The 26743-nt window shown below is 48.8% G+C and overlaps 2 protein-coding genes across 2 annotated transcripts in view; one reads left to right on the top strand and one right to left on the bottom strand.

Moving 5' to 3' along the window:
• The first annotated feature begins 7577 nt into the window (after nt 1-7577).
• Nucleotides 7578-15580, top strand: Ccl25 (C-C motif chemokine ligand 25). Its single transcript, XM_042693548.1, has 6 exons — nt 7578-7679; nt 11215-11332; nt 11696-11820; nt 12450-12534; nt 14745-14800; nt 15501-15580. The coding sequence occupies exons 1-6, from the start codon at nt 7607-7609 to the stop codon at nt 15533-15535; spliced, it is 492 nt and encodes a 163-aa protein (XP_042549482.1). The 5' UTR covers nt 7578-7606; the 3' UTR covers nt 15536-15580.
• Nucleotides 15581-17308: 1728 nt separating this feature from the next.
• Fbn3 (fibrillin 3) overlaps nt 17309-26743 on the bottom strand; it is a 58282-nt gene continuing 48847 nt past the window's right edge. Inside the window, 8 exon segments of the mRNA XM_042693805.1 lie at nt 17309-17635; nt 19051-19189; nt 19859-20093; nt 22312-22419; nt 22573-22701; nt 24365-24481; nt 24634-24756; nt 26598-26723. Of these exon segments, the coding sequence (XP_042549739.1) occupies nt 17309-17635; nt 19051-19189; nt 19859-20093; nt 22312-22419; nt 22573-22701; nt 24365-24481; nt 24634-24756; nt 26598-26723 (1304 nt within the window).

Below are 26743 nucleotides of genomic sequence, written 5' to 3'. Positions count from 1 at the left end.
GAATGAGCAGACCGGATCTCAAGATCTGAGATGAATGATACCCCACCTCCTGGCCTTAAAAGCCATCTATGAAAAGATCACAAGGTTACTCAAGATGATGAAATTCCATCTCCCATTTATAAACGCTTAACAGAAGCAGTGGGGGGGGGGGGGGGGAGGGAGATGACTCCAAAAACTAGAGGATGGTCCAGAAACATCTAAGCAGACCTTACCTTATAAATGCCGCCACAAAAATCTTTTAACAATACAGAAGAAGAGGAACCAAAAAAAAAAAAAAAGGGCGAGGCACCAGTGACTCAAGCCTGTAATCCTAGCTATTCAGGAGGCTGAGATCTGAGGATTGTAGCCAACCCAGGCAAGAAATTGAGACTCCAATGAACCACCAGAAAACCATAAGTGGTGCTGTGGCTCAAAGTGGTAAAATACTAGCCTTGAGTGCAAAAAGCTCAGGGACAATGCCCATGCCCTGAGTTCAAGTCCTACAATTGAACCCCCCCTCCAAAAAAAAAAAATCAAAAGGGATCCAGCCAAATCCCTGATGTGGGCAAAGGCTATTCAGAAGGTTCTAAAAAATGCCCATATAACACACCCCATACTCACACAAGTGAGGAGCAAAGGGTTCTCTAGAGGCACCGTTCCAAACTTTGCCAGCCACAGAAGATTGAGGGGACTTGGAACTGTCACCTCCCAGAACATTGTCACCCCCTCAGAACCCAGGGTTGCTCTCAATATCGGGTAGGCAGATCCTGTTCCTTATCCACACAGGGACCTGCTATTGGGTCTTACTAGAATTTTCTGGATTCCTCTTCCCTTCCTTTTGCTCAGCTGAGGTTAGTAGCGAGCCATACAGAGCTCCTTTTTTGTACTGTTGGACACCCACTTCTCTCCCCTTCGGTCCTCCCAATATCCCACTCGGTAGCAGCTATGTCCTCCCCAAGCTCAAGGCTTCTTTCTAGTCTCACACAAACATGCTTAGCCCCGGCTGCCCAAATGCTATTCCCTCCATGAACGCCCATATTCTCACTCCCTCTTCGCAGTCCCTGGAAATGGGGTACCTGTCTTTCCATCAAACTCCTATAAAGATACCCTTAAAGATCCCAGACCTATTATGCACCAACAAACCCAATATTCCTTGGAGATGTGAGCCCTAAACCTATCATCTCCATTTCAGGGGAAACATGTTCTCAGGCCCACCAGAGCCCACATGACACTCCATCTTAGCGAGTCACCAGTGACTCATGCCTGTAATCTTAGCTACTTAAGGATAAGGTTGAGATCTAAGGATCACAGTTCTAAGCCAACCCAGGCAGAAAGTCTGTGAGACTCTTTATCTCCAATTAACTACCAAGAAGCCCTGTAGCACAAGTGGTACAGAGATACCCTTGAGGAAAAAAAAAAGCTCAGGGACAGCTCCCAGGTCTTGAATTCAAGCCCTGGAACTGGCACACACACAGAGTTATTGATATGAAAGTCTCCTTGGCTTCTGACTGCTGAATCTGCATCTTCACATAGCTGTGGGGCCTCTGGCGCTGGTACTATCAGCTGCTGCATCCTTATTCCTTTTCACTCCATACCTAGTCTCCACCATTCATCTCCAAACACAGCCAATTCTGACCACCCCTCATGCTCAGCCCTTTAGTGGGAAAAGCAGCGCCCCTTTGGGCCAAAACCATGTTCTCCTGGCTGGCTACTTCCACTGACAACTTCTGTCTGTCCATACCAGCCCTCTTTTTGGGGGGAGCCTGTTTCACTTTTAAGAAACAACCAAAGCTGGGTGCTGGTAGCTCACACCTGTAATCCTAGCTATTCAGGAGGCTGAGCTCTGAAGATCATGGTTTGAACCTAACCCAGGCAGAAACATCCATGAGACTCTTATCTCTAATTAATCACAAAAAAAATCCAGAAGTGGAGCTGTGGCTCAAGTGGTAGAGTGCTAACCTTGAGCAAGTGCCCAAGCCCTGAGTTGAAGCCCAACAGACAAAGACAAACAAACCAAAAAAAACACAAATTTTTCTCCATAGCTTTTTATCAAGTATATTAGTTGGGGATATTTTGAAGTATTTGAGGATATTTTTTGAAGTATATTGAGAATTTTCCATTCATGCATGTAATGTGCTTTGATGAAATTCATACCACTATTGCTCTTTCTTGTCCCTCTCTTTAATCAGTTTCAATGGGTTTCATCCCATTTGTATACATGTACATAGAACATTTTGATCATAATCCCTGTCCCACCCCCAATATTTTCTTCTAAACTTCCAGTCCTTGGCAGTTTACCAGGTCCTGTCCACCAACTCAGGGGAAAAGCCTGTATCCTAGGTTCGATCCCCAACAGCACAGGGCAAAAAAAATCCATCCAGCCTTATTCCTAATACTTGGATATGTGGCTTTGCCAGTCTACTTGCAAGGTGGCTCTGCAAGAGAAAATGTGCAAGAGCCCCCCGGGGGGGGGGGGTGGATAGGCCCTGGGATACCAAGTTCTGCCCCATCCCTGACAACTTCCACACTGGAGTATCACAGAATCCTCCCCCACCCCTGACCAGATGAAAAGGAGCAGCCAATAGGGTGAGTCTGGATGCATGCCACAGACAAGCCTGTAAGTGTGCGCAAGAGAAAGATGTTATCAGTCTATTAAAGGTCTCGCAAATGGAGAGGAGCCCAGGGAACAAAGATCAGAAACAGTTGACTGAGAGGTGAAGGCAATCAGCTAACCTGAGACACTGTAGTGAGTTTTCAGGGGAGGGCCATGGGCAAGGATGGCCCCAGGATGGAGAGAAAAGTCCTACTAGTTTTAGACTATCTTTCCATTCTGGAGGTAGAAGCTTTCAACCCCCAAATGCTTTTCTTCCCCAGGGCCAGGCCATGGTCACAGAAACCAGAAAACAATTTTCTCAAGAAGGACAATTGGGGCTGAGAACGTGGCTTAGTGGTAGAATGCTTGCCTAGCATGCATGAAGCCCTGGGTTCGATTCCTCAGCACCACATACACAGAAAAAGCCATAAGTGGCACTGTGGCTCAAATGGTAGAGTGCTATTCTTGAGCAAAAGAAGCTCAGAGACAGTGCCCAGGCCCCTGAGTTCAAGCCCCAGGACTGGCAAAAAAAAAAAAAAGTACAATTGTACCAAATGTCTAACACCTGTAGTCCTCACTACTCAGATGATCCTAGAATTACAGTTCAAAGCCAGCCCAGGAAAGAAAGATTGTGAGACTCTTATCTCTGCTCACCTCTATGCCCTGAGTTCACTCTGTTGACTCTTCCCATCTTCCGCATGACCTTGACTGAGCTCAGGCACAGACCACAGCTGCCCTTCTACCTCCAGCTGAATAAATTCCTTCAGCAGCTGTCTGGTGCCTGGTTGGTGAAGGTCACCTTTTCTTGGCATGTGAGGCCTTAAATAGCCCGCCCCCTCCACCTCATCTTCCGCTGTCCACCCCATCCCTCTCTCACAGCCCAGCTGTACTGCATTTGGCAGCTTCCCCTAGCATCCTGCTTTGATCTCCAACTCACACCTGCTCCTCCTACAGATCTCCACTTAGCTGTTTCCTTCAAATACCTGATGAGAGTCCTCTGGGTATTGCCCACACATCCCCCACATGGGACCATCTCCCCACTAGCTAGCTACAAACCCCTTCAGGGAGTTCTGTGATTGTCATCGGCCTTCTGTCCCCAATTCTCTACATTCACTTGGCATCTACTTATTTAATTCCTTTTTCCCACCCAGTATTTTGTAAAGAGTGCATTACTTTGCCAAGTGCCAGTGGCTCAATCTCTAATCCTCACTACTAAGGAGGCTAAGAATCGAAGTTTGAAGCCAGCCCAGGCAGGCAAGTCTGTGAGACTCTTATCTCCAATTAAACTACCTCAGAAAAAGCCAGAAGTGGTGCTGTAGCTCAGGTGGTAGAGAGCTAGCCTTGAGCCTAAGAAGCTCAGGGATAGCACTTAGGCCCTGACTTCAAACCCCAAAACCAACCAAGAAAAAAAAGAAAGAAAAAAAGTGCATTATTTGGCCTCCCTGACCCTGAACTCAACCTCTCAGAACAGCTGGGCCCAACGTAAACACCTGGATGGATCCACCATCTGTGTGCCCACTCAAGGTGCCCTCGACTGAGTAGAGAGAGTACTTCCCAGAGCTGAGCCCAGCTCTTGCTTATCACCTGGCCACTGACAGCTAACCTATCTTTTTTTCTTTTCTTTTTTTTCTTGCCAGTCGTGGGGCCTGAACTCTGGGCCTGGGCGCTGTCCCTCAACTCTTCAGCTCAAAACTAGCGCTCTACGGCTTGAACCACAGTGCCACTTCCAGCTTTCTTTTTTTGCTAATGTGGTGCTGAGGAATCGAACCCAGGGCCTCATGCACGCATGGCAAGCACTCTACCACTGAGCCACCTTCCCAGCCTAGCTGGCTTATCTTGTGGGAAGAAGAGACCCTGCTTGCCCATCCAAACCTGGAGTGTGGTCATTCCTTGGGTCTGGCTGGTAGAGCTGACCTAAAGACCACCTCCAACCACCCCCACCATTAGAGCTGGCAACTAGAAGCCAGATGGGTGGGTGATGGGTGATGCGGTCCTCCGCACTCCAGCTGTGCTCAATTCACACTTGGCGAGGAGCTGTAGAGACGGAGGAAGAGGCGTGGGCTCCCCCAATTCTGTCTTCACTCAGGGCCTCGCCTCCATGAAGCATCCTGTCACCCGCCTGGCCCATCTCTGTATACCTTGAGCCCTGGCCCCTCGCGGGTCCCCTCACCCCGAATCCCTCCTCCTAATGAAGACTGCTTGTGAGACAAACTCTGGGCGGGCAGAATGGGGAGATAGGCTCACACGCCAGGGGCTAGCCTCCCATTATATCTGGGTAGCTTCTACCTGACACAGGTGCAGGTGAGCCATAACGGGCAGGCTGGCCCTAGCCCGCCACGCCGCGTCCTGAAGCTCGCAGCCAAGCTGAGCGGCGTCGGCACCCGGCTTCACCCACCCGGAGTAGTGGGCGGAGGAACTTAAGCCTCCAAGCTAAAAAGCCCTCTGGATACTCCAGTGTGAGCAACCCTACTGACCCTGCAAGCCCCGCCCCGAGCCTGAGCCCCGCCCACTAGCGGCAGCCAAACAAACCCCGCCCACCCACGATCCCTGCTTTTAGCGTCTACACCAATCCCCCATACTCCAAGCCACTCCCCCGCGGCAAGCCACGCCCACGCTACTTGGGTCTACAGCCACCAATTTCCATACACAAAAGCCACGCCCCCGAGACAAAGCCACGCCCACGTAGCTTTCTCAGCACTACCTATCAAGCCCCCTCAACGCCCCCAACCCCGCCCCCAGTCCTGCCCCAGCTATAGACCCTGGCCACAGTGGTATTCATCAAGCCCGCCTCCGTGCTAAGCCCCACCTAGCCGGCTTCAGAATAGTAGGGAGAGAATAGGCGAAGGGAGGGAGAGTAAACCTCTTGATAAGAGTCTGAGAAAGAGGTTCAGTGTGAGAGAGGTCAGATGTAGGTGCTGACCTGGGCAATAAAAAGTTAAAACCAATTAAGCCCGGTTCTGGTGGCTCACACTTGTAATCTTAGCTACTCAGGAGGCTGAGATCTAAGGATCATAGTTCAAAGCCAGCCCAGGCAGGAAAGTCTCCCTATCTACAATTAGCCACCAAAAAATCTGTGGCTCCAGTGTTAGAGCTCTAGTCTTGAGTGAAAAAGTTAAGGGATAGCTCTTAGGCTCTGAGTTTAAGCCCCAGGACCAGCACACACACACACACACACAAACATACAGTTCAAGAAAGGGTAACACATTTCAAAAAGAAATGTACTTATTACCTGACTTATGTAACTTTAACCCCTGTGTACATCACCTTTACAATAACAATTTTTAAAAGTTCAAACAGTTAAAAAGTGAACAGCACCCAAGCCCTGAGTTCAAGTCCCATGATGGACAAAAAAGAAAAGAAAAAAGCAGTCAGCAATGGGTTGAGTCCCCTCCCTTCCCTTACGGACATCTCCCCAACCCCTCACCCTTGTTCTGCGTAGGTCACACTGAGCCAAGACTTGTAAATGAATTTTGCTTTGCTTTTCGTGGATGTGGTTGGTTATCTGAGGTTCCTGTCTTTGCTTCCAAAACCAGAACTTTTCTTGTTGTGAATATTTTTTTGTTTGTTTTTGTGAGGGTTTCTGGGGCTTGAACTCAGGGCCTGGGCATGGACCCTCAGCTTTTCTATTTTTTTTTTTTTTTTCTTGTCAGTCATGGGGCTTGAACTCTGGGCCTGGGCGCTGTCCCTAAGCTCTTCAGCCCAAGGGTAGCACTCTACTACTTGAGCCACAGCACCACTTCTGGTTTTTTGGTGGTTCATTGGAGATAAGAGTCTCACAGACTTTCCTGCCTGGCCTGGCTTTGAACCATGATCCTCAGATCTTACACTCCTTAGTTGCCAGGATTACAGGCAGGAGACACCAGTGCCCAGCTGACCCTGAGCTTTTGCTCAATGCTACCACTTTAAGCCAAGGCTCCACTTGCAGTTTTCTGGTGGTTAATTAGAGATAAGAGTCTCCTGGATTTCTTGTCAAGGCTGGCTTTGAAACGAGATCCTTAGATCTCAGCCTCCTGACTATCTAGAATACAGATGTGAGCCACCAGCACCCAGCTTAATAACAGCTTGTGTTACGCTTATTCTCAATATAATCTTGGAGAAAATTCATGTCTTAACACTTGGCCATTGATAGTGGACTGTTCTGGTGTGTTTGCTAGGTTTAGCAACTATCACCATTATCTGATTTCAGAATGAAAAATGTCACATCTCCTGGAATGGCTGTCCCTCCCCCATCCTTCCCTTTGTCTGTCCAGAAGCATGGGGGTGAAGGTAAGAGGGGAGGTAAAGATCTTAGAGCAGGGAGACACCAGAGGTGCTGGCCTGAGAGGCCTGGGAGGGAGCTGGGGAGACTAGAGACTCATTGGATGGCTAGCCTTTGAGATCCAACTGGAGTTCAAACCTTGTTCTGTCCAGGAGCAGGAAGCCTGGAGTTGCACAGAACAAGTGGGGAGGGAGAGAGGGAAGGGAGGGAGGGAGCAGGAAGGGAGGGTAGATGACTGAAGGGTGGGGCTCCATCTATAAAGGGTGAAGCCAGCCTGCTGACCCTACAGACTGTAAGGTACACCTCAACAACACCAGTTCCCAGGGCCCCACAGGAATTGGTGAGTCTTCTTTCTTTCTAGCCCGGGCTCAGAAAAGCAGCAGGTCGGGCTGGGAAGGTGGCTTAGTGGTAGAGCGCTTGCCTTGCATGCCTGAGGCCCTGGGTTCGATTTCTCAGCACCACATAAGCAGAAAAAAAAGCTGGAAGTGGCGCTGTTGCTCAAGTGGTAGAGTGCTAGCCTTGAGCTGAAGAGCTGAGGGACAGCGCCCAGGCCCAGACTTTAGGCCCCATGACCAGACCCCCCCACCAAGAAAAAAAAAAAAAAGCAGCAGGTCCTGGTTTGCTCTAGTGACCCATTGCCTGGGCCACCTAGGGACCCGGTTGAGCTGGGAGCAGGGTGTTCCCAGTGCCAGTCGCTGTCTTCCTTACCTCTCTCCACTTCCTCAGGGGACTCTCTTATCTCCTGAGGTACCCAAAGAGGAGATCCAACCTGCACTATGCATTTGTGGCTCCTGGTCTGCCTGCTAGCCAGCTTCATAGGGTCCTGGATTCCCACTATCCACGCACAAGGTATTGTCTTCAGCCATATCAACTCTAACGCCCCCCCCCCCCATCCTCTCTCTTCCCATCCTCCCTGTCTCCCCTTTGTCCTTCCCCACTTGGAGAATTCTCCTCAATCTCATCGTTACTGAATTCTACAGTGGTGTCTGTCCTGGATAGCACCGGAATTCCTAGTATTTGCTCAGCTCCTGGGGTGGAGGGAAATGGAGAGGGTCCCTAATTCCTAGATTCCCTAGCTCTCCTAACCCCATAGTGCCTCCTTGGCAGGATTCCAGGGACCAAGGGACTGTGGGGAGCAGGAGTGGGGTGGGGTAGGTGGCTTCCAGCTGTGAGCAAAGCTACCTAGGGCCAGGACTGCTCTGCAGTTTCAGTGGCCCTGCAAAGCTGGGGATGTCCTGAACACCTTCCTGAGTGGATTCTCATCCAGCCTCTGCCCTGCCTTCCTTCCCTGTGCAGTCCTGCTAAGCTGCCACTCAACCCTTGTGGGCCTCAGTTTCCTCATCTGCAAAGTGGGAATCTGAAATTCCCACAGCATGAAGCAGATGTAAAGATCCAACATGGCTGGGCACCAGTGGCTCATGCCTGTAATCCTAGCTACACTGGAGGCTAAGATCTGAGGATCTTGGCTGGAAGCCAGCCTGGGCAGAAAAGTCCATGAGAATCTTATTTGCAAGTAACAACCAAAAAGCCTGAAGTGGAGTTCTGACTTAGGTGGTAGAGAGCCAGCCTTGAATGCAAACGCTGAGGGATGGTGCCCAGGTCCTGAGTTCAGGCTCTAGTGCTGGCATGTGTGGGAGTGCACTCACACACACCTCCAACACACTCAGCAACAACCATTATTGTTATTAACAGGGAACCCTTTGAGTGGCCCTCCCCACCCCCACCCCAGAGCAGTGCTTGATTTCCATCACCAAAGGCCAGTTCTAGGCATGTAGCATCCCCAAGGAGCCCTGACACCAGGTGCTAGGAGACCCTACAGAGGCCACTGGTCCCAGCAGATGGACAAGCAAAGCCCCTGGCCAGGTTGAGACCCAATGGCCAGGCTAGCTTGCCCTGCCTGCCCCCCACCCCTGTACAGGGTCTGATGGGTCCAAGTTCCAAGCCCCTACAGAAACTAACCTTTGCCCTGGAGAGAGGCTGGGCTTTGTTCCCATTGTCTGTTATCAGAACCTCGCCCAACCCCTGCCCTTTGATCTTGGGGTATTGGAATAAGGCCCCCAGCCTTGGAAACTACCTGCCAAGAACCCTGGAGCCCTAGATCCTTGTCCTTAAGGGCCAAGGTTGGGGAATTGAAAGAGACCTGAGTCCTCTGCCTGCTCCAACTATGGCCAGACCTTGTCCCTGGAGGCTGCTCTCACTCTGAACCCTTTCCCTTCACCCCTCCTCAAGGCTCCCCCAAGACACTAGGTCCAGTTTATATAGCTCTTTCCATGTTTAACTCCCCCCTCCCCTGCCCCCAGCTGGAGATCAAATCCAGGGCCTCAAGCAGATTTATTTATTCTCAGTATCAGGGTTTGAACTCAAGGTCTTATATTTGCTAGGCAGGCACTCTATCACTTAAGCCACAGCTCCAGCCCTTTAAATTTTAAGTGGTTTTGGGGACGGAGGAGCTAGCCATAACTGCTATGGAGCTATGGCCATAACCCATAGCTTGGGTACTATCTCTTGGCTTTTTTGCTCAAGGCTAGTTTTCTACCACTTTAAACCACAGTGCCATTTCTGGTTTTTTAGTGGTTAATTGGAGATAAGAGCTTCATGAGGACTTTCCTGCCCTGTCTCACAGGGTTTTGAACCATGATCCTCAGATCTCAGCCTCCTGAGTAGCAGGATTACAGGCATGAGCCACCAGAACCTGGCTATTTGTTCTTAAAGCACACTGGGATTTGAACTCAGGCTCCATGCTTCCTAGGCAGGTACTCTACAGCTTGAACTATGCCTCTAACCCCAGCTTTGTTTTTTATAATTTGGGTTTTTTGTTTTGTTTTGCCAGTTCTGGGGCTTGAACTCTGAGCCTGGACACTGTCCCCGAGCTTCTTTTGCTCAAGGCAAGCACTCTAACACTTAAGCCACAGTGCTACTTCTGGCTTTTTCTGTGTATGTGGTACTGAGGAATCGAACCCAGGACTTCATGCATGTTAGACAAGCACTCTACCACTAAGCCACATTCCCAGCTCCTATAGTTTGTTTTTGAGATGAGGCTTTTTAAGCAGTTTAAGATGTTCTGAACCAGCCAGGCACCAGTGGCTCATGCCTGTAATACTAGCTACTCAGGATGCTGAGAACTGAGGATGGTGGTTCAAAGCCAGCCTGGGCAGGAAAGTCCATGAGACTCTTTTTTTTTTTTGGGGGGGGGGTCTGGTTGTGGGGCCTGAACTCTGGGCCTGGGCGCTGTCCCTCAGCTCTTCAGCTGAGGCTAGCCCTCTACCACTTGAGCCACAGCGCCACTTCCGGCTTTTTTCTTTTTGCTTATGTGGTGCTAAGGAATCGAACCCAGGGCCTCAGGCATGCAAGGCAAGCGCTCTACCACTGAGCCATCTTCCCAGCCCCCATGAGACTCTTATCTCCAATAAACTACTCAGAAAACTGGAAGTGGTGCTGTGGCTCAAGTGGTAGAGTGCTAGCCTTGCGCTGAACAGCTGAACAGCTGAGGGACATCGCCCAGGCCTAAAGTTCAAGCCCCACTACCTACAAAAAAAAAAAAAAAAAGATGTTCTGAACCTTGTGATTCTCTTACCTCAGCCTCCCAAAAGCTGGAATTAGACATTACCACCACACCCAACCTGAAATATCATTAAATGCTTTTGTTAAATCAAGAAAACAAAGAAAACTTTCATTTCTGGCTGGGTCAATTGAGTGGTTCCCTGATGAGGACAGAGAAGAAGGATTTGAGCTAGTGCCATGGAGGGGGAGGGGGTTGATGGGAAGGGGGCAGGCCAATCTGCAAGCTGATGAGAAGACCTTAGAATCACCTGGCAAAGTTGCTAGTTTTTAGGGAAGTGTGACCCAACCCTCCTAGGATGTGCACCTGCCCTTCTTGGTCTTGTGCTCCAGAAAGAAGTAGAAGGCAGGGGAGGGGATTGTTTTGTTCCTTTGGTCATGAGACATTTCCAGCTCCTGTCCCCTGTCCCTAAATGAAGAGCAAATTAGAGGCTGGGAAGGTGGCTTAGTGGTAGAGTGCTTGCCTGGCATGCATGAAACCCTGGGTTCGATTCCTCAGTACCACATACACAGAAAAAGCTGGAAATGGAGCTGTGGCTCAAGTGTTAGAGTGCTAGCCTTGAGCCAAAGAAGCTCAGAGACAGTGCCCAGGCCCTGAGTTCAGTCCCCAGAATTGGCAAAACAAAACAAAAGCAAATAGAGAGCTAGACAGCTTCCTCATCTCCCATATGGCGAGTTGGCTTCTGCCAGTGTAGAAGCTTGTGGAGTGTGTGTGTGTGTGTGTGTGTGTGTGTGTGTGTGTGTATCCCCATGTGTGCACAGCTGCCGGTGGCTATGACTAAACATACACTAGGATTCAAGTGTGAAGGTGGCCTTGTGGTTGCAGGTGGCTTGGAGGACTGCTGTCTGCGTTACCATTCTAACATCAGCTGGCGTGTTCTCCGGCACTCCAAGCATTACTTGCGCCAGGATGTGAGCGGAAGCTGCAATCTACCCGCTATAATGTGAGTAGGGCTGTGTGTGTCAGGGCTCACAGACAGCTTTGTTCCTTATTTGTTTATTTATTTAAATGTTGCTATCCATTCTGGGGCTTGAACTCAGGGCCTGGGTGCTGTCCCTTAAGTTTTTTGTTTTTTTTTTTCACTCAAAGCTGGCACTCTACGACTTGAACCACAGCTCCACTTGTGGCTTTTTGCTGGCTCATTGGAGATATGTGTGTCATGGATTTATTTTTTTTCTTGCCTGTCTGGTTTTGAACCAGGATCTTTAGATGTCAGCCTCCTGAGTAGCTAGGATTACAGGTGTAGGACACCAGTGCCTGGATTTTGTTCTCCACTTACACCCTCCCTCCTCTCCACCCACCCTAGATTCTACCTCCCCCGGAAAGGCCAGATAGTGTGTGGGAACCCACACAACAGGGAGGTGCAGAAAGCCATGAGGATCCTGAACACTCAGATAAAGCCTGGCCATATCTCCCAGAAGGGCTTGCAAGGTAGGTGAGACCCCAGCCCAACATCTACTGGGGGAGGGCATCTTTTCTGTCTTCTAGGTGATATGCTGTGCTATTTTTTTCTGGTTGTGGGGCTTGAACTCTGGGCCTGGGGGCTCTTCCTCAGTGCTTCAGCTCAAGGCTAGTGCTCTACCACTTGAGCCACAGTTCCACCTCCCTTTTTTTGGTGTTTAATTGGAGATGAGAGTCTCAGGACTTTCCTGCCCCAGCTGGCTTTGAACTGTGATCCTCAGATCTCAGCCTACAGGCACACACAGTGTGTGTGTGTGTGTGTGTGTGTGTGTGTGTGTGTGTGTATGTGTGTGTGTGTGTGTGTGTGTGTGTGTGTGTGTGTGTGTGTGTGTGTACTGGAGCTTGAACTCAGGGCCTGGGTGCTGTCCCTTAGCTTTCTGATCAAGGCTGGTGCTCTACCACTTGAGTCACACTCCCATTTCCATCACAGCACTTTTAATCAGGACACTTTCAGCTGCTTGCAGATGGAAATTTCAAACTCAGGCAAAACTCACCAGCTTAAATAACCAACCAATAGCTGGCTTCAGGTTAGGTTGGACCCAGGGCTCAAAGTGTGTGGGTGGAGCTGTTTATTGATTTCTCTCTCCATACACTAATAGGCCTTCAGGTTGGGAGGAAGAAGACAAATTCTGAAAAGTTCAAGGATTCCAGCCACAATAGGAAGGGCTCCCTCAGCAATTCCAGGTAAGGACTCTTACTTATCAATCACCTTTGATGGTGGGGAGGGCTGAGGAGGGGGTTTGCTGGTTTAAAGCCTTCACTTCCAGAACTCAGGAGAGTTGGTTGTGTGCACTCAGCCCAGCAGGCCCCAGGTGGTGGCAACTCATGCATCTGATCTACCAAGTCTTTATCAGTGCTAGATATTACATTTTTTACCTCGGTTATTTTCAGGACAGCGTCTCACTTTCTACCAAGGCAGACCTGAACTGTGAACCTCCTATTTGTGCTTTCCCAGGTCTCTAGGGATGACAGGTGTGTGCTATTCCATCCAGCTATTAGGACTCACAGCTGGGAGAAGAGGTGTACATTACAGTGATTGGGCATTAAATGAGGTGGAGTCTCATAAACTTATTTCTCCAGGATGGCCTCAAACCATGATCCCACATCTGTCTCTCAAGTAGCCAGTATTACAGGCTTGAGCCACTGTACCTAACAGCACAATTTTGTTTTGTTTTGTGTAGGTGTATGTTAGTGGAGATTGGACTCAGGGCCCTCCCTCTTGACAAGCAGGTGCTATACCACTTTACCGGGGCTGGAACTATGCTCTGTAACTTAGGCCATGCCCCCTACCACTTAAGCCAGTTTCCCTGCTGCTCAGCCACACTCCTACACTTGATTTCCAATTGATTTTGAAGTTGAGGCCATGCCTACATACTTCTGACCTTGCAGGTGAAGCCAAGTCCCACACTTCCGAAATCTCCCCACATATCAAGACAGGCTGGTGGTCCTACACCACAACTGAGTTCAATTCCTTACCTGGAGATAGCATCATATCTCACTGGTTAGAGACTCAGTCCCACACCACTGGGCTCATTTAAGATGCTATGCCTCTGCTGGGTGTTTGATGTCTCACACTTGTAATGTCAGTTACTCAGGAGGCAGAGAGGGGAAAGATCAAGTTCAAGGCTAATCCTGCCCCCCCCAAAAAAAAATCAGTGAGATTCCTCTATCTCAACCAATAAGCGGGGAGGCTTATTGGGCATCCTGTCATCTCAATTACATAGGCATGAATAGGAGGATTGAAGTCCAGGAGATCTTGGGAAAAAATAAAAGACAGTATTCAAGAAGTAAAAAGTTCAAGCCCGCCAGGCGCTGGTGGCTCATGCCTGTAATCCTAGCTACTCAGGAGGCTGAGACCTGAGGATCGTAGTTCCAAGCCAGCTAGGGCAGGAAAGTTCGTGAAACTCTTATCTCCAATAAACCACTCAGAAAACAGGAAGTGGCGCTGTGGCTCAAGTGGTACTGCGCTCGCCTTGAGCTGAAGACCTGAGGGACAGTGCCCAAGCCCAGAGTTCAAGCCCCACGACTGAAAAAAAAAATTCAAGCCCCATGACCAACAAAAAATAAAATAAAAAGCTTAGAGATGTGGATCAAGTGGTAGAGTGCCTGCCTAGGAAGCATGAAACCTTGAGTTCAAACTCTAATAATAACTGAAAAAGATGCAACCAATCTCTCTGTTTTCTCATCTGTATATGATAGTAATATCTTTTTGTTGTTGTTGTTGGTCATGCATGCAGCTTGAACTCAGGAGCTTGAACTCAGGGTTTGGGTGCTGTCCCTGAGCTGTTTTGCTCAAGATTAGTGCTCTACCATTTTGAGCCATAGCACTATTTCCATTTTTTTGGATGGTTAATTGGCAATGAGTCTCACAGGGACTTTTCAGCCGGGACTGGCTTTGAACCTCAGCCTCCAGAGTAGCTAAGGTTACAGGCATGAGCCACCAGCACCTGGCTAGGGATTTGGTCAAAAAGCCTCCCATCCTTACATCCATTTAATAGAGCACATTTTATTTAATAGCTTCCTTGCTCTACTTATTATACCTATTTATTATTATTTATTATACTTACTGTGTGCTGATCTTGGAGCTTGAACTCAAGAGCCTGGGTACTGTCCTGAACTTTTTTTTTTTTTTTTTTTTGGTCATGGGGCCTGCACCTGGGGCCTGGGCACTATCCCTGAGCTCTTTTTGCTCATGGTTAGCACTCTACTACTTTGAGCCACAGCACCACTTCTGGTTTTCTGATGGTTAATTGGAGATAAGAGTTTCATACTTTCCTGCCTGGGCTGGTGGGCTGGCTTTGAACCATGATCCTCAGATCTCGGCCTCCTGAGTAGCTAGGATTATAGTTATGAGCCACCAGTACCCAACTAGTAATACTATCTTTATTCTACAGGGTTGTAATGACGGCCAAAAAGACCCACAACCATAAACTACTCAGAACCATGTCTGGTATGTAGCACATGGCAGGTAGGCTGTCATCATACTTTGGATTGATCAGGTATTCAAGGGGGATTCCTGTGACATTTCCTGAGAGGGAGCACTCTCCTTGTGTTTCCTAGATTACTCTGTGTAGCACACGCGCACGTGTGCGTGCGTGTGCCAGTACTGGGGCCTGGTCCCTGTCCCCTGAGCTTCTTTTCTCAAGGATAGCAATCTACCACTTGAGCCACAGTTCCACTTCCAACTTTTTGGTAGTTAATTGGAGATAAGAGTATCATTGACTTTCCTGCCCCAGCTGGCTTTGACCTTGACCATCAGATCACAGCCTCCTGAGTAGCTAGTGTGAGCCTCTTAGTGCCCAATTTCCTCCCAGCTCTTTATTGGTTGAGATGGGGGTCTTGCTAAATTTTCACATAGACTGGCCTGGAACTGTATTTTTCCGACCTCTGCTCCCTGAGTAGCTGGGATTACAGGTGTGAGTCAACAGTGCCCAGGTCCAACATGTCCATTTCTTATTTCACAGGGCCCCATGGTACTCGGCCTTTCTGGTCCATCCTGTGGGACTCCAGCATCTCACAGTCCAAGAGACCTAGACTTTTTTCTGCCACAGCACTGCCCTGAAGCCTTGCCTTCAGCCCAAATATTGCTCTTTACCTATTCTCAACCCCAGGGGCTGCTGAAAATAAGAGTTGATCTTATTCTTCTCCAGGGGCCAGTGACAAGTTTGGGATCAAATCTGTGTAGAGAGAACCCTGCCTGGAAGCTGCATCCTTCATCCCAGCCTACCTGCCTACATACCTCCAGGTGCTGATTCAAGGATAAACCCCCAGTTTGTACTTAAATTTTTTTTTTATAACTTTGACATATAACTTTAGAAAAAGATGTCATTCCTGCACCTGTCATGTTTTACTAGAGGGTTCCCCAGCTTTGGGAGCCAATCCACAGTGGTTTTTCCACTCCAAGATCTGTGGTATCCAAGTGACCTTGAAACAAGGTGACCTCCTGGCTTGCTTGTGGGCCTGGTGTTGTGGCTCAAGTGGCAGAGCACTTGCTTAATACAACTGAAGCCCTGAGTTCAAACCCCGGTTCCACCCAAATAGACAAAAAAGAAAACATTCATTCTCTGCTCTGACTCAAGAGCTGTGTGTGCATGGGGTTGAGGGAGGTTCCAGAAAATGGATGGAGAAGCCAGTCAGTTCTAACTAGTTGCTCAGAGGTCATTGGCAAGTCAGGTGGCCCAGGACCAGGCAAGGATAGCACCCTGTGGGGCACTAGTTTTAGTTCTGCAGGTTGAAATGGGAGTCTTTGGCACCTCCAGTCTAAATCACAACAGAGAATGTTCTAGATGAAAACTAAATAGACCTTTCTAGAACACAGCCTGGAATCTTGGGGCAGGAGTGTAGGTATGGGCAGGGTGTTAGCATGCAGATTTAGAACAAATTCAGGTTTCACCCTATGGGTGACTCAGACAGGCTCCCATACATTGTTCCCTACCTCCACCACCACCATCACCGCCCCTCACCCCCACCTCGCCCTATAAAATGGGAGCAATGATACTGCTGCCTCAAAGGAGTTTGCCTGGGGACCGCAACAAGGCTGCACATGAACCATAGCCCATTCATTTCCATTTTGAGTGTCCTGGCTGTCCTGCCCCTGACCGACTTTCCTAACCTCTCTGGGCCTCAGTTGTCCCATCTGTGAAATGGAGTAGACGTTACCTGTCTACTTACACCAGGCTGTGGTGGTCCCTGAAGGGTCACTTATAGAACAGGTGGAATGGGGTCAGGAACAGCAAACCGCAGTTATCATGTCTGGCTCTGGGTTGTGTCAAATGCACAACAGATGTGATGGGGGAACGGAACCCACTGGTACCCTGGGCATCCCTTGCAGGAGGAGTGGGGCAGGTCTCTCACACTTTTCTCTCTACAGCTCAGGGATGAAATCCGTTTTCCCCAAAATTCTGGGTCCTAATGGTTGGCCCCGGTTTCCATGTATGAAGGGCAGGACCAACTTCTTTGAGAACTTGCTAACAAAGCGGATTTAACCCAAAATAACTTTATTGTTTTCTCTACTTTTGATAGAAAAGCATCCTTGGAACCCTAATCCAGGTACCCCCTGGGGAGGGGTGAAAAGGCCGCTAGGGCTACAGCCCAACTGCTCAGCCACCCCACCCCACTGGCCCCTGACCCCCAAAGGGTGAACCACAGTGCAGCACAGAAGGTTAAGCCTGAGGTTGACCAGAAACAGTGACCACCAGCACCCCACGGTCTCTGGCAACTAATTTAGTTAAGACTAAATGTTGGAGTCCCCCTCCCCTCAGGCTGGCAGAAGGGGTACAATCACAGGCTGGTCTCTTCTGAGGTCAGAGTATAACATCCTACTCTTCCTGAGTTGGGGAGGGGCAGTATTGACTTTGTCAGCCATTGCTGTCGGGGATTAGTATGAGTTCTTTCCAGTTCTAGAATTAACATTGTTGGGCAGCCTCAGAGCTCTGGGGCCCATCGAGGCTCCTCTCTACTAGAGTAGCTGCAACCGTACTTGTAGCCGCAATGCCTGGCCTACTGGTCCTGGCCAGGCACCCTGGGGCCCTGGCACGCTCACTACCTCCAGCTGGTACATCCCGGGCTGGGGCCTCCGGCGCCCCAATTGCAGGTAACTGAGGATTCCCTGGTGCTGCATGCGGAAGAAACCTTGCTGGTTGCCATGGGAGATGATGTAACGGACCCGCCCTGCCAGCCCCTCCAAAGCTGGCTGCAGCCCCAGAATATGCTGGGCCTGGCCCAGGCGGGAGAGATTCAGGCTCAAGGTCAGATGGACTTCTGTGTCAAAGGTGGCTAAGCTGACCTGGGGAAGAAAGACCAGGTTAGTAAACAGGCATGTGGTAGGTACCAGGGGTCATGGCTTAAGGGGAGATCTGTGGCCCATCTCTAAGGCACAGGCAGGGTCCCTGATGCAGTTTCTTCTGAACTTCTTTTATCTAGCATTCTATCCACAAGGCCAAGATTAGTTTAGGGTGAAGGTATAAGGGCACAAGGTTGAGGCCAGTTCTCATCAGTAGGTCGGGGCCCCAACCCCCTGCCAGTCTGCACTCAAGAAATCAAAGTTTTGTCTTAAGCGACCCAGATAAGAAGTCAGGAAGACAGCATGGGGCCCCACAGCCCAGCATAGCTGGTGTTAGGACCAAAAACCTTTCTGCAAACCCTCCCTTCCCAAAGAAGGCCAGCACTGACAGAGAGATTAAACAGGCCACCCAGCTGGGCCAGAAAGAAGAAAGCTAGGGCTAGACACCAGAAGAGCCACCCGCTTGCTAGCTTCCGCTGCTGTATGTGGCTTCCTGTATCTGGCTCTCTTTGAGAACCCCCTATGTGTAGATGACAAACCCTTCTTTATCTGAACAGCCTTCATGGTCCTGGCAGCTAGACAATGCCCTCAGTAAGCCAGTGGAGGCTCAATCAATGGCAGGCTACCCCGAGTTGAGTGACATATCCGATTCCACAGAAGGTTATCTGTGTTTTCTTCTCTTCTGCTCTGCTCTGAGCTGTTTGTTCTCTCTCATTTACATGCAGCGGAGGACTGTGCTGTTGTATTAACGCAAAACTAGTTCTTTTTCCCAGCTACTGGCCCTGGGAATCTCAGCCCTTTTTCCTGAAGTGTGGCTCAGATATATGCTCTAACTGACACCTGCTGGCCGACACGGGTATTGCAGGGAAAGGCTAAAAAGTTTTTCCCAGCATGGGGCAGAAAAAATTACAAAATTGTGTAATGTATTCACATTCAGTTAGACACTGAATTACCTCAGGCCCACAATGCCATTTCCACTCTGGATTTATTTTTCTCTGTAATACTTATCATGGATCACATTTATCATGTATTATAAATGTGATATTTAACTGATTCATTGTCTGTCCCTTTCAAAATATCAGCTCCAAGAGGGCAGAAACATTTTCCTTGTTTTCCTGAACATCAGCCTAGCAAGGATATGCTTGAATCAGCACAGGAGTGAGGTTAGGTGCCAGAGAGAGTCCCTAAAGGTATATACCAGGGCTGAGAAGTATAAGAAGACCTGGGCAGGCACCATGACACGAAGGACAAGCTGGGATGTGGATCTAGTGCCTGCCTAGCTTTCTTTTTCTTCCTTCCTTCCTTTTCTATATCTGCCCCTTCCTCTCCTTTCCTTTCTTCCTTTGAAGACCACAGCCTCCTTTCCACCCTTGGGCAGTCACCTGGCTTCCCTCCGCCCATCTACAACCCTGTTGTACCTGGTGGTGACGAGGGCTGCGCTGTGGCCGGTCCTGAGGGGAGAGGCTGTTGATGCTGCATTCATAGCAGGTTTCAGATGAAAGTGCCTTGTTCTCATATGAGCTTTCATGGCCGAAGCCCAGGCTGGAGACACAATGCCTGAGTAGATGGTGGGGGAGGAGTATCAGGGACAGGCTGGTGATAGCTCTCCAGCTATACCATATCAGCCCTCTCTCCCCATTCTGAGCCACAGGAATATGTGCCCTTATATGTTAGTATGGCTCTGGAGGCATAGGTGTGTGTGTGTATGTGTGTGTGTGTGTTCTTTGGCTTACCTGGGCATCAGTGTGAGCACACATTCTCACACTGGATAGAGGAGTATACTCAGGAATGGGTGCACACCTGGAGGACTGTGTGCTGGCCTACATGTGCCCAATGGGATGTATGAATCTATATGCGTGTGCTCCAGATGTGAGCACAGCCAGTCATGCAAACTCATGGATTCCACCTCCTTTTATTCAGCCACCCAGGCCCTGGAAATGTGGCTACTGTGTGCTATGTAGTTAGATCTGCAACGGTTTCAAGTGTACTGAACTGTTTATAGACATTTTTGTTTACCTTGGGACCTGTCTAAATGTGGGTGTGCACCAGTATCAGTACCCTGTGTGTCCTGCTTTCCATGCACAACTGTAACACCTGCACACACATGCAGAGGGAGCTTATCTGGTAGATTCTCAACCCATGTATGTGCTCCTGTGTGCCTACCACTTGAAGGGAATGAAGCTTATGCCCACATTGCCCCTGCCCCACCCCACTCAAACCTCTTACCCCTGCCCAGCCCGGAAGTATCCTTGGGGACAGCCGCATAGAAAGCCACCAGCTGTGTTAGCACAGCCATAGCTGCAGGGGCTGTCTTGTCCAGCACATTCGTCCACATCCTGGCAGCCCCCAAGGGCCTGGTTGAAGTCGAAGCCAGAAGGACAGACACAGTGGAAGCCACCAAGTGTGTTGTGGCAGGAGGCACTGCCACAGGCCATAGGTAATAATGCACACTCATTTTCATCTGCGGACAGGGAGGACAGAAAGAAGCTTTGTACTCCCAGAACCCTCCATCTGGCATATACATGACTCTTTACTGCACCCAGGGCAGACAATACTAATTTATAACAGCTTTCTTTGACTATGTAAAGCAGGAGCTTTTAAACTGTATCAGTCTTTCTTCATCCCCTGCCTATTATTTATTCTCCCTCATGTCCCACATCCCCCCTATCAAATTGTGACCATTAAAAATATGACTCAAAGATACATTGAAATGTCCACCAAGGGGCAAAATGGTCCTTAGTTGAGAATACAATGTAAGGTCTAATGAATGTTCACTGTCTGACTACACTGGACACCCTCTGGGCAGGGATATGACTGTCAGGACCTGGTGTAAGACAAGTTATTGGCAAAGGTCTGGGAAGGAAGTAGAGATCAAGTATGCTGAGGAGAAAAGTTAAGAATAAGGCACTACCAGCAAAGGCTAGTGGCTTGTGCATCCCTGAGATCCTGGAGACAAATGCCTACAGGGTGGTGTGAAGTAGGCAGACTGAGAACATATCTGGAGATCCACTGAAGAGACAGGAGGGGTTGGGCACCAGTAGCTCACACCTGTAATCCTGGCTATGGAGGCTGAGATCTGAGGATCATGGGCAGGAAAGTCCATGAGACTCTTATCTCCAATAAACCACTAGAAAATTGGAAGTGGCGCTGTGGCTCAAGCAGTAGAGCACTTGCCTGGAGCTGAAGAGCACAGGGAAAGCACCCAAGCACAGAGTTCAAGCCCTATAACTGGCAGAGAGAGAGAGAGAGAGAGAGAGAGAGAGAGAGAGAGAGAGAGAGAGGAGAGAGGAGAGAGAGAGACAGACAGACAGACAGACAGAGGAGGACAAGGAAGGCAGTGCCTAGGAGGCAGCAGGACTGTGGGGTATCCATGCCACAGACCTCAGGAGTGTTTAGTGCTTAGAATGATGGGAGCTGAAGGAGACAGCTGAGAAGAGGTGACAAGGAGGCCTCAGCAATAGGTTCTTGTAAAGGCTGAGGTTGATAGCCAGGCTAGGGGAGGACTGTTGGGAGGTTGTTGTTAGGGAGGCCTTGGGCAGTGAAAATATTGGGAAGCCTGGGGGACAGAAGACAATAGAACCTCTGTAACAGTTGCTGTAAAGATGTAGCATGCGAGTATTAACTGCCCATTGCTGGACTCATGGCAGACATCATTAATCAACCATACCATTCTTCCTTCTACACACACGACAGATTATCAGTATAATCAACCATACTATTCTGCTGAACCAGTTGTAGAGATCACTGATGAATCACACTCTTCTTCCCACTGTGGACATTAGGAAATCAATCATAACGCTTTTTCTAAAACACCCATGGTAGACATCATCCATTAACCATGTCATTCTTTCCATTGTATCCATGGTAGACATGATAGACATTAGGAACTGACCATACCACATCATTCTATTAAGCTCAGAAGATATTCTTTTTTTTTTTGTCAGTTGTGGGGCTTGAACTCTGGGCCTGGGTGCCGTCCCTGTGCTCTTCAGCTCAAGGCGAGTGCTCTACCACTTGAGACACAGCACCACTTCTGGTTTTTCTGGTGGCTAACTGGAGATAAGAGTCTCACAGACTTTCCTGCCCAGGCTGGCTTGGAACTGCGATCCTCAGATCTCAGCCTCCTGAGTAGCTAGGATTATGAGTGTGAGCCACTGGTGCCTGGCTTCATAGCAGATATTCATAATCAAGCACTTCATTCTTTCTTCTACATCCATGGGAGACATAGGGAAATCTACCAGACCATTTTTTATTTTTTATTTATGCCACACTCATGGCAGACATCACGGATCAACCACAACATTCTTTCTGCTACATCAATAGCAGACATCACTAATCACAACACTATTTGCTGTACCCATGGCAAACATCATTAAATCAACTACAGCATTCTATCTATACTGTACCCACACGGCACTCTTTATCAGTAATCCCAGGTATAGTCTCAGAATCTCAACAGAGCCCTCCAGCCACCACTCCCCAGGGAATAGGCATGAACCCTATGCCATGCTTGCTCAGTTGTCCCCCGGACTACCTGACCGTGGGAGATCTTCCATGCTGGCCTACTGACTTTTAGAAAAGCCAGCTTGTTACAACTTTTGGAAGAGAGGCAGTTCTTAGGTGCCTACTCTAGAACAATTTGGGACGTATCCCCCTTCCTCTCAGCCCCTGCCACTCACCCACATACTGGGCCCACTGAGAGTGCTGGGGGCAATTGCAGCGATACCCCCCCAGCTCATTCTGACAGCCATCGTGACAGCTATGGGGCCCATCACATTCATCTATATCTAAGACAGAGAGAGAGAAAGAGAGAGAGAGAGAGAGAAAGAGAGAGAGAGAGAGAAGGGAGAGAGGGGAGAGAGAGGGAGAGCACGAGTATGTCTGGATTGGTGATCCTCAGGATTGCCCCCACCCTAGACCCTACTCAAGTCCAGTGCTACCTTCACAGCTGCGGCCAGAGCTGTCCAGGGTGAAGCCTTGGTAGCACTCACAGTGGAAGTTGCCTGGGCTGTTGTGGCAGCGGCCTTGGGTGCCACATGGGCCAGGTTGGGCAGAGCACTCGTCATTGTCTGCAGAGGACAGATGGGCAGGTGCCTGGGGTTAGGGGATGAGTATGGAGCTTCATGCCACTGAGACACTTGGCCCATTATGTTGCTTTGGGTAAGTCATTCACCCCTTACCTCAGCATTCAATTGAGATCTTCCTCCTGCCTCAGCTTTCTGAGTACTGGGGTTATAGGCATGAACTACCACATCTAGTCCTTATTCCCAGGATTGATAGCAAGGCTCTACAAAAATGTTTCTATGATGAGTAAACCTCTTTTTTGTGTGCCAGTACTGGATTTGAACCCAGGTTAGGGCCTGGGTGCTGTCCCTTGCTTTTCTGCTTATAGCTGGTGCTCTACTACATGAGCCACAGCTCCACTTCTGGCTTTTTGGTGATAAATGGAGATAAGAGTCTTATGGGCTTTCTTGCCTAGGCTATCTTCAACTCTAAGCCTCCTAGTAGCTACGATTATAGACATGAGCCACCTATGCTCAGGTGAGAGTAAATACCTTTGGCTCTCTTGTAAGACATAGGACTCTCACTGCAATGCAAAAGCAGCCACAGATAACAGGCAAAGTAAACAAGGCTGTGTGCAAACAAAACTTTGTTAACAAAAGTAGCCAGGGAACAGGGCTTGGCTTGTGGCCTATAACCTGTCATGCTTTGGTCAGAAACACTGGCTGGTACACACTTAGGTGCTGAACAGGCTCTGGCAGAGTGGATTAATGGGAGCCTGACTACTGGTGACCCCTTGATCTGGCTCCCTTAGGGCCTTAAGACATTAGAAGCAATGGTGGTTGGGCACCAGTGTCTTACACATGTAACCCTAGCTACTCAGGAGCTCTAAGGATCTTAGTTTGAAGCCAGCCTGAGCAGTAAAGTCCCTGAGATTCATCTCCAATTAACTACCAAAAAAAACAGACATGGCACTGTAGCTCAAATAGTAAAGCGCTAACCTTGAGGGGGAAAAAAAAGAAAGAATAAAGCAGCAACAGCAATGGTAAGCTAGGTGTGGTGATACACTCCCGTAATCTCAACACTAAGGAGGCGAGGAAGGAGGATCTTCACTTTGAGGCCAACATGGGATACAAGCTTGGCCTAGAGACCCTGTCTTGAAAAAATGAAGGGAAGGGTAGAATGATGGGAGAAGTGACTTTGATCAAGATGCATTGTACTCATAAATTGACTTATTCAGCTAAAGATAATAGTTGAAGTTGTGAAAACTAAAAACTAAAATTACCATCTCAGCCATTTTTTAAAAATGAAGGGAAAGATGGAGATAGAGAAGGAGGAGGAAGGAGGAAGGAGGCTTGGTGACTCTGGCTACTGAACCACTGAGGACTGTGTGTGTCATCCACAGGGAGGGGAGCTACAAGGAGGCTCTAGGAGGAAATCCTAGCAGAGACTTGTCAAGAGCAAGGGAAAGGGAGCTGACCTGAGTCCTAGTCAGACTTCTGAGGTTGGGCCTCCCATGTCTTTGGAATATGGAAGTAAAAGATTCTACAAGCTACTAGATGTATGCACCAAGAAAGCAGGCACTTTGTTCCCAACTCCCCTAAATTCCCAAAAGCCAGCACCCAAAGGGAAGTTTGGTACTTATTTTACAAACAAATGTGTGAAGGCTAGGGTTAGGTGCCAACCTGCTCTTGTGTGTGTAAAAATATACACATGGGTACAAGGACTCACCGAAGCAAGCCTGGTGGCGCTGAGTGAAGCCAGGGGGACAGCGACAGGAGAAGGTACCGATGGTGTTGACACAGATGAACTGGCAGTTGTGGTGCCTGGAGGAGCACTCGTCCAGATCTGTGACACAAAATATGCAGCTGCTCAGGGGCATGGCTCAGGTGGACCTGCTGCAGCTAGGCAGGGTTGGCAGGAGTGGTATAAAGGGCATGGGACAGTAGGGAACAGAGACAGAAAGGGTAGCACGGGGTGTGTGGAGGGAAGGACATTACCTCTGCATGTCCTGCCATCTTCCTCTAGCCGGTAGCCGCGGGGACAGGCACACAAGAAGCTGCCATCTGTGTTTTTGCAGAGGAAGGGGCAGGGCTTGGGGTCCTGGCTGCACTCATCCACATCTAGGTGGGGAGGTGGGGTAGTGATGGTAAGGCAGGTGTGAAGAAGTAAACATTGCCAGAGATGGGGAAGGGTACTCGGGCTGGGTCCACTTCTCAGGGGACTCTGAACATCCAAAACTATGTACTACCAGGTGCTGGTGGCTCACACCTATAATCCTAGCTACACAGGAGAGTGAGATCTGAGGATCACAGTTTGAAACCAAGTGGGGCAAAAAAAAGTCCATGAGAGTCTTATCTCCAATAAAATACTCGGAAAAAGCTGGAAGTGACGCTGTGGCTCAGATGGTAGAGCGCCAGACTTGAGCACACAGTTTCAGGGACAGCACCCAAGCCCTGAGGTTCAAACCCCAAGACCGGCACACACACAGAGAAAAACCTGTGTACATACCTACACAGGAAGTGACTTTTTTTCCCTATAAAAATAGTACATAGAGATGGCCTTCCCTTACTACCTGTGGACTCAATGGATGGAAAATATTTGGAAAAAAATGCATGTTACTCAATGTGAAGTTTTTTTTTCCCCTAAGCAATATAGTGTAATAATTATGGACACTGAGTTAGCCATTCTGTCATGGAAAGCTGATTTAAAGTATATAGGAAAGGGCTGGGGGCATGGGTCAAGCACTGAAGTGTGGTCCAAACGGTAGAGCACTTGCTTAAGGCCTTAGTTCAAGTTCTACTAATCTCCCCAACCCCCCCCAAAAAATCTAAAAGATAAAAAAATAAAAGTAAGCCAGGCACCAGTGGGTCACACCCGTCATCCTAGCTACTCAGGAGACTGAGATCTGAGGATCGTGGTTCAAAGCTAGCCCAGGGAAGGAAAGTCCTTGAGACTCTGATCTCTAATTAACCACCAGAAAACTGGAAGTGGTGCTGTGGCTCAAGTAGTAGAGTTCTAGCCTTGAGCTGAAGTGCTCAGGGATAGTGCCCAGGCCCAGAGTTCAAGCCCCACAACCGACAAAAATAAATGAATGAATGAATGAATGAATAAATAAATGAATAAAAGTAGGGCAGAGGAGTGGCTCAAGGAGGCCAGTGCTGTTGTAGCAAGTCTGCTGAGTTGAAACTCCAGGACTGCCTAAGTCAAAATATTTAAACCAAGCAAATCAAGACTAATAAAAGTATAATTTAATAATAAAATTAATAATAATAATAAAGACTAAGTAAAAGTATATAGGAAGAGTCTGACATAACAAATACAGTACCATTTTATAGAAAGGACTTGAGAGCAGCCCCGGATTTTGATGATTGAGGTAGGGGTGCCTTAGAACAAATTCCCCCTGATGAAGAGGGATGAACATGGATGGGCTTGGCTTTGCTGGGCACACTGTCATAGTCACAGGGAGCCAGTGCAGCCTTCCTATCACAAAAGTAGCTCCTTCACAACTGCTGTGAGTAAACAAATAGGTGTGTAAACAAATAGGTGTATCAGCAAAGCAAAATCTTTGTGCCAATAAAACTTTATTTAAAAAAAAAAACAAGAGCCAACTCATGCCTGGGGTTGGATAAACACCTATCCTAGATAAACATTTGCTCCACAATGTAACTAAAAAATAAAACTGCAAGAACTAAAAATAATAGGGGGAAATGAGAGCGGGGATGTGGCTGAACAGAGAAGCCAAGAAATCTTTGCTTCTGTCGCCCCCCACCCCCACATTTTCTGTTACGTTAAAATGTGGGCCCACTTTGCTCACAGCTGCTGCTCTACTACTTAAGCCATGCCTCCAGCAAGGGTACCATTTTGTAAATGAAAACCAAGGTTTGTGAACCTGGAAGGCTCCAGGGAGGAGGGAACAGAGAGCTATTTGTAGGGATCTGGCTAGGGGCAGGGTGGGGCTCACCCACACAGGCAGTGGCAGCAGCATCTGGTGTGTACCCAGCTTGGCAGTGGCAGTGGAAAGAGCCAACGGTGTTAATGCACTCGCCATGGAAACACAGGTGAGTAAGCACACGGCACTCATCCACATCTGGGGACAAGCAGAGCAGT

This window comes from Dipodomys spectabilis, unplaced genomic scaffold, assembly GCF_019054845.1.
Source record: "Dipodomys spectabilis isolate Male_0828 unplaced genomic scaffold, ASM1905484v1 ptg000173l, whole genome shotgun sequence".
Taxonomy (NCBI): domain Eukaryota; kingdom Metazoa; phylum Chordata; class Mammalia; order Rodentia; family Heteromyidae; genus Dipodomys; species Dipodomys spectabilis.
The sequence above is the reverse complement of the archived record's forward strand: the minus strand, read 5'-3'. Positions and strand labels throughout refer to the sequence as shown.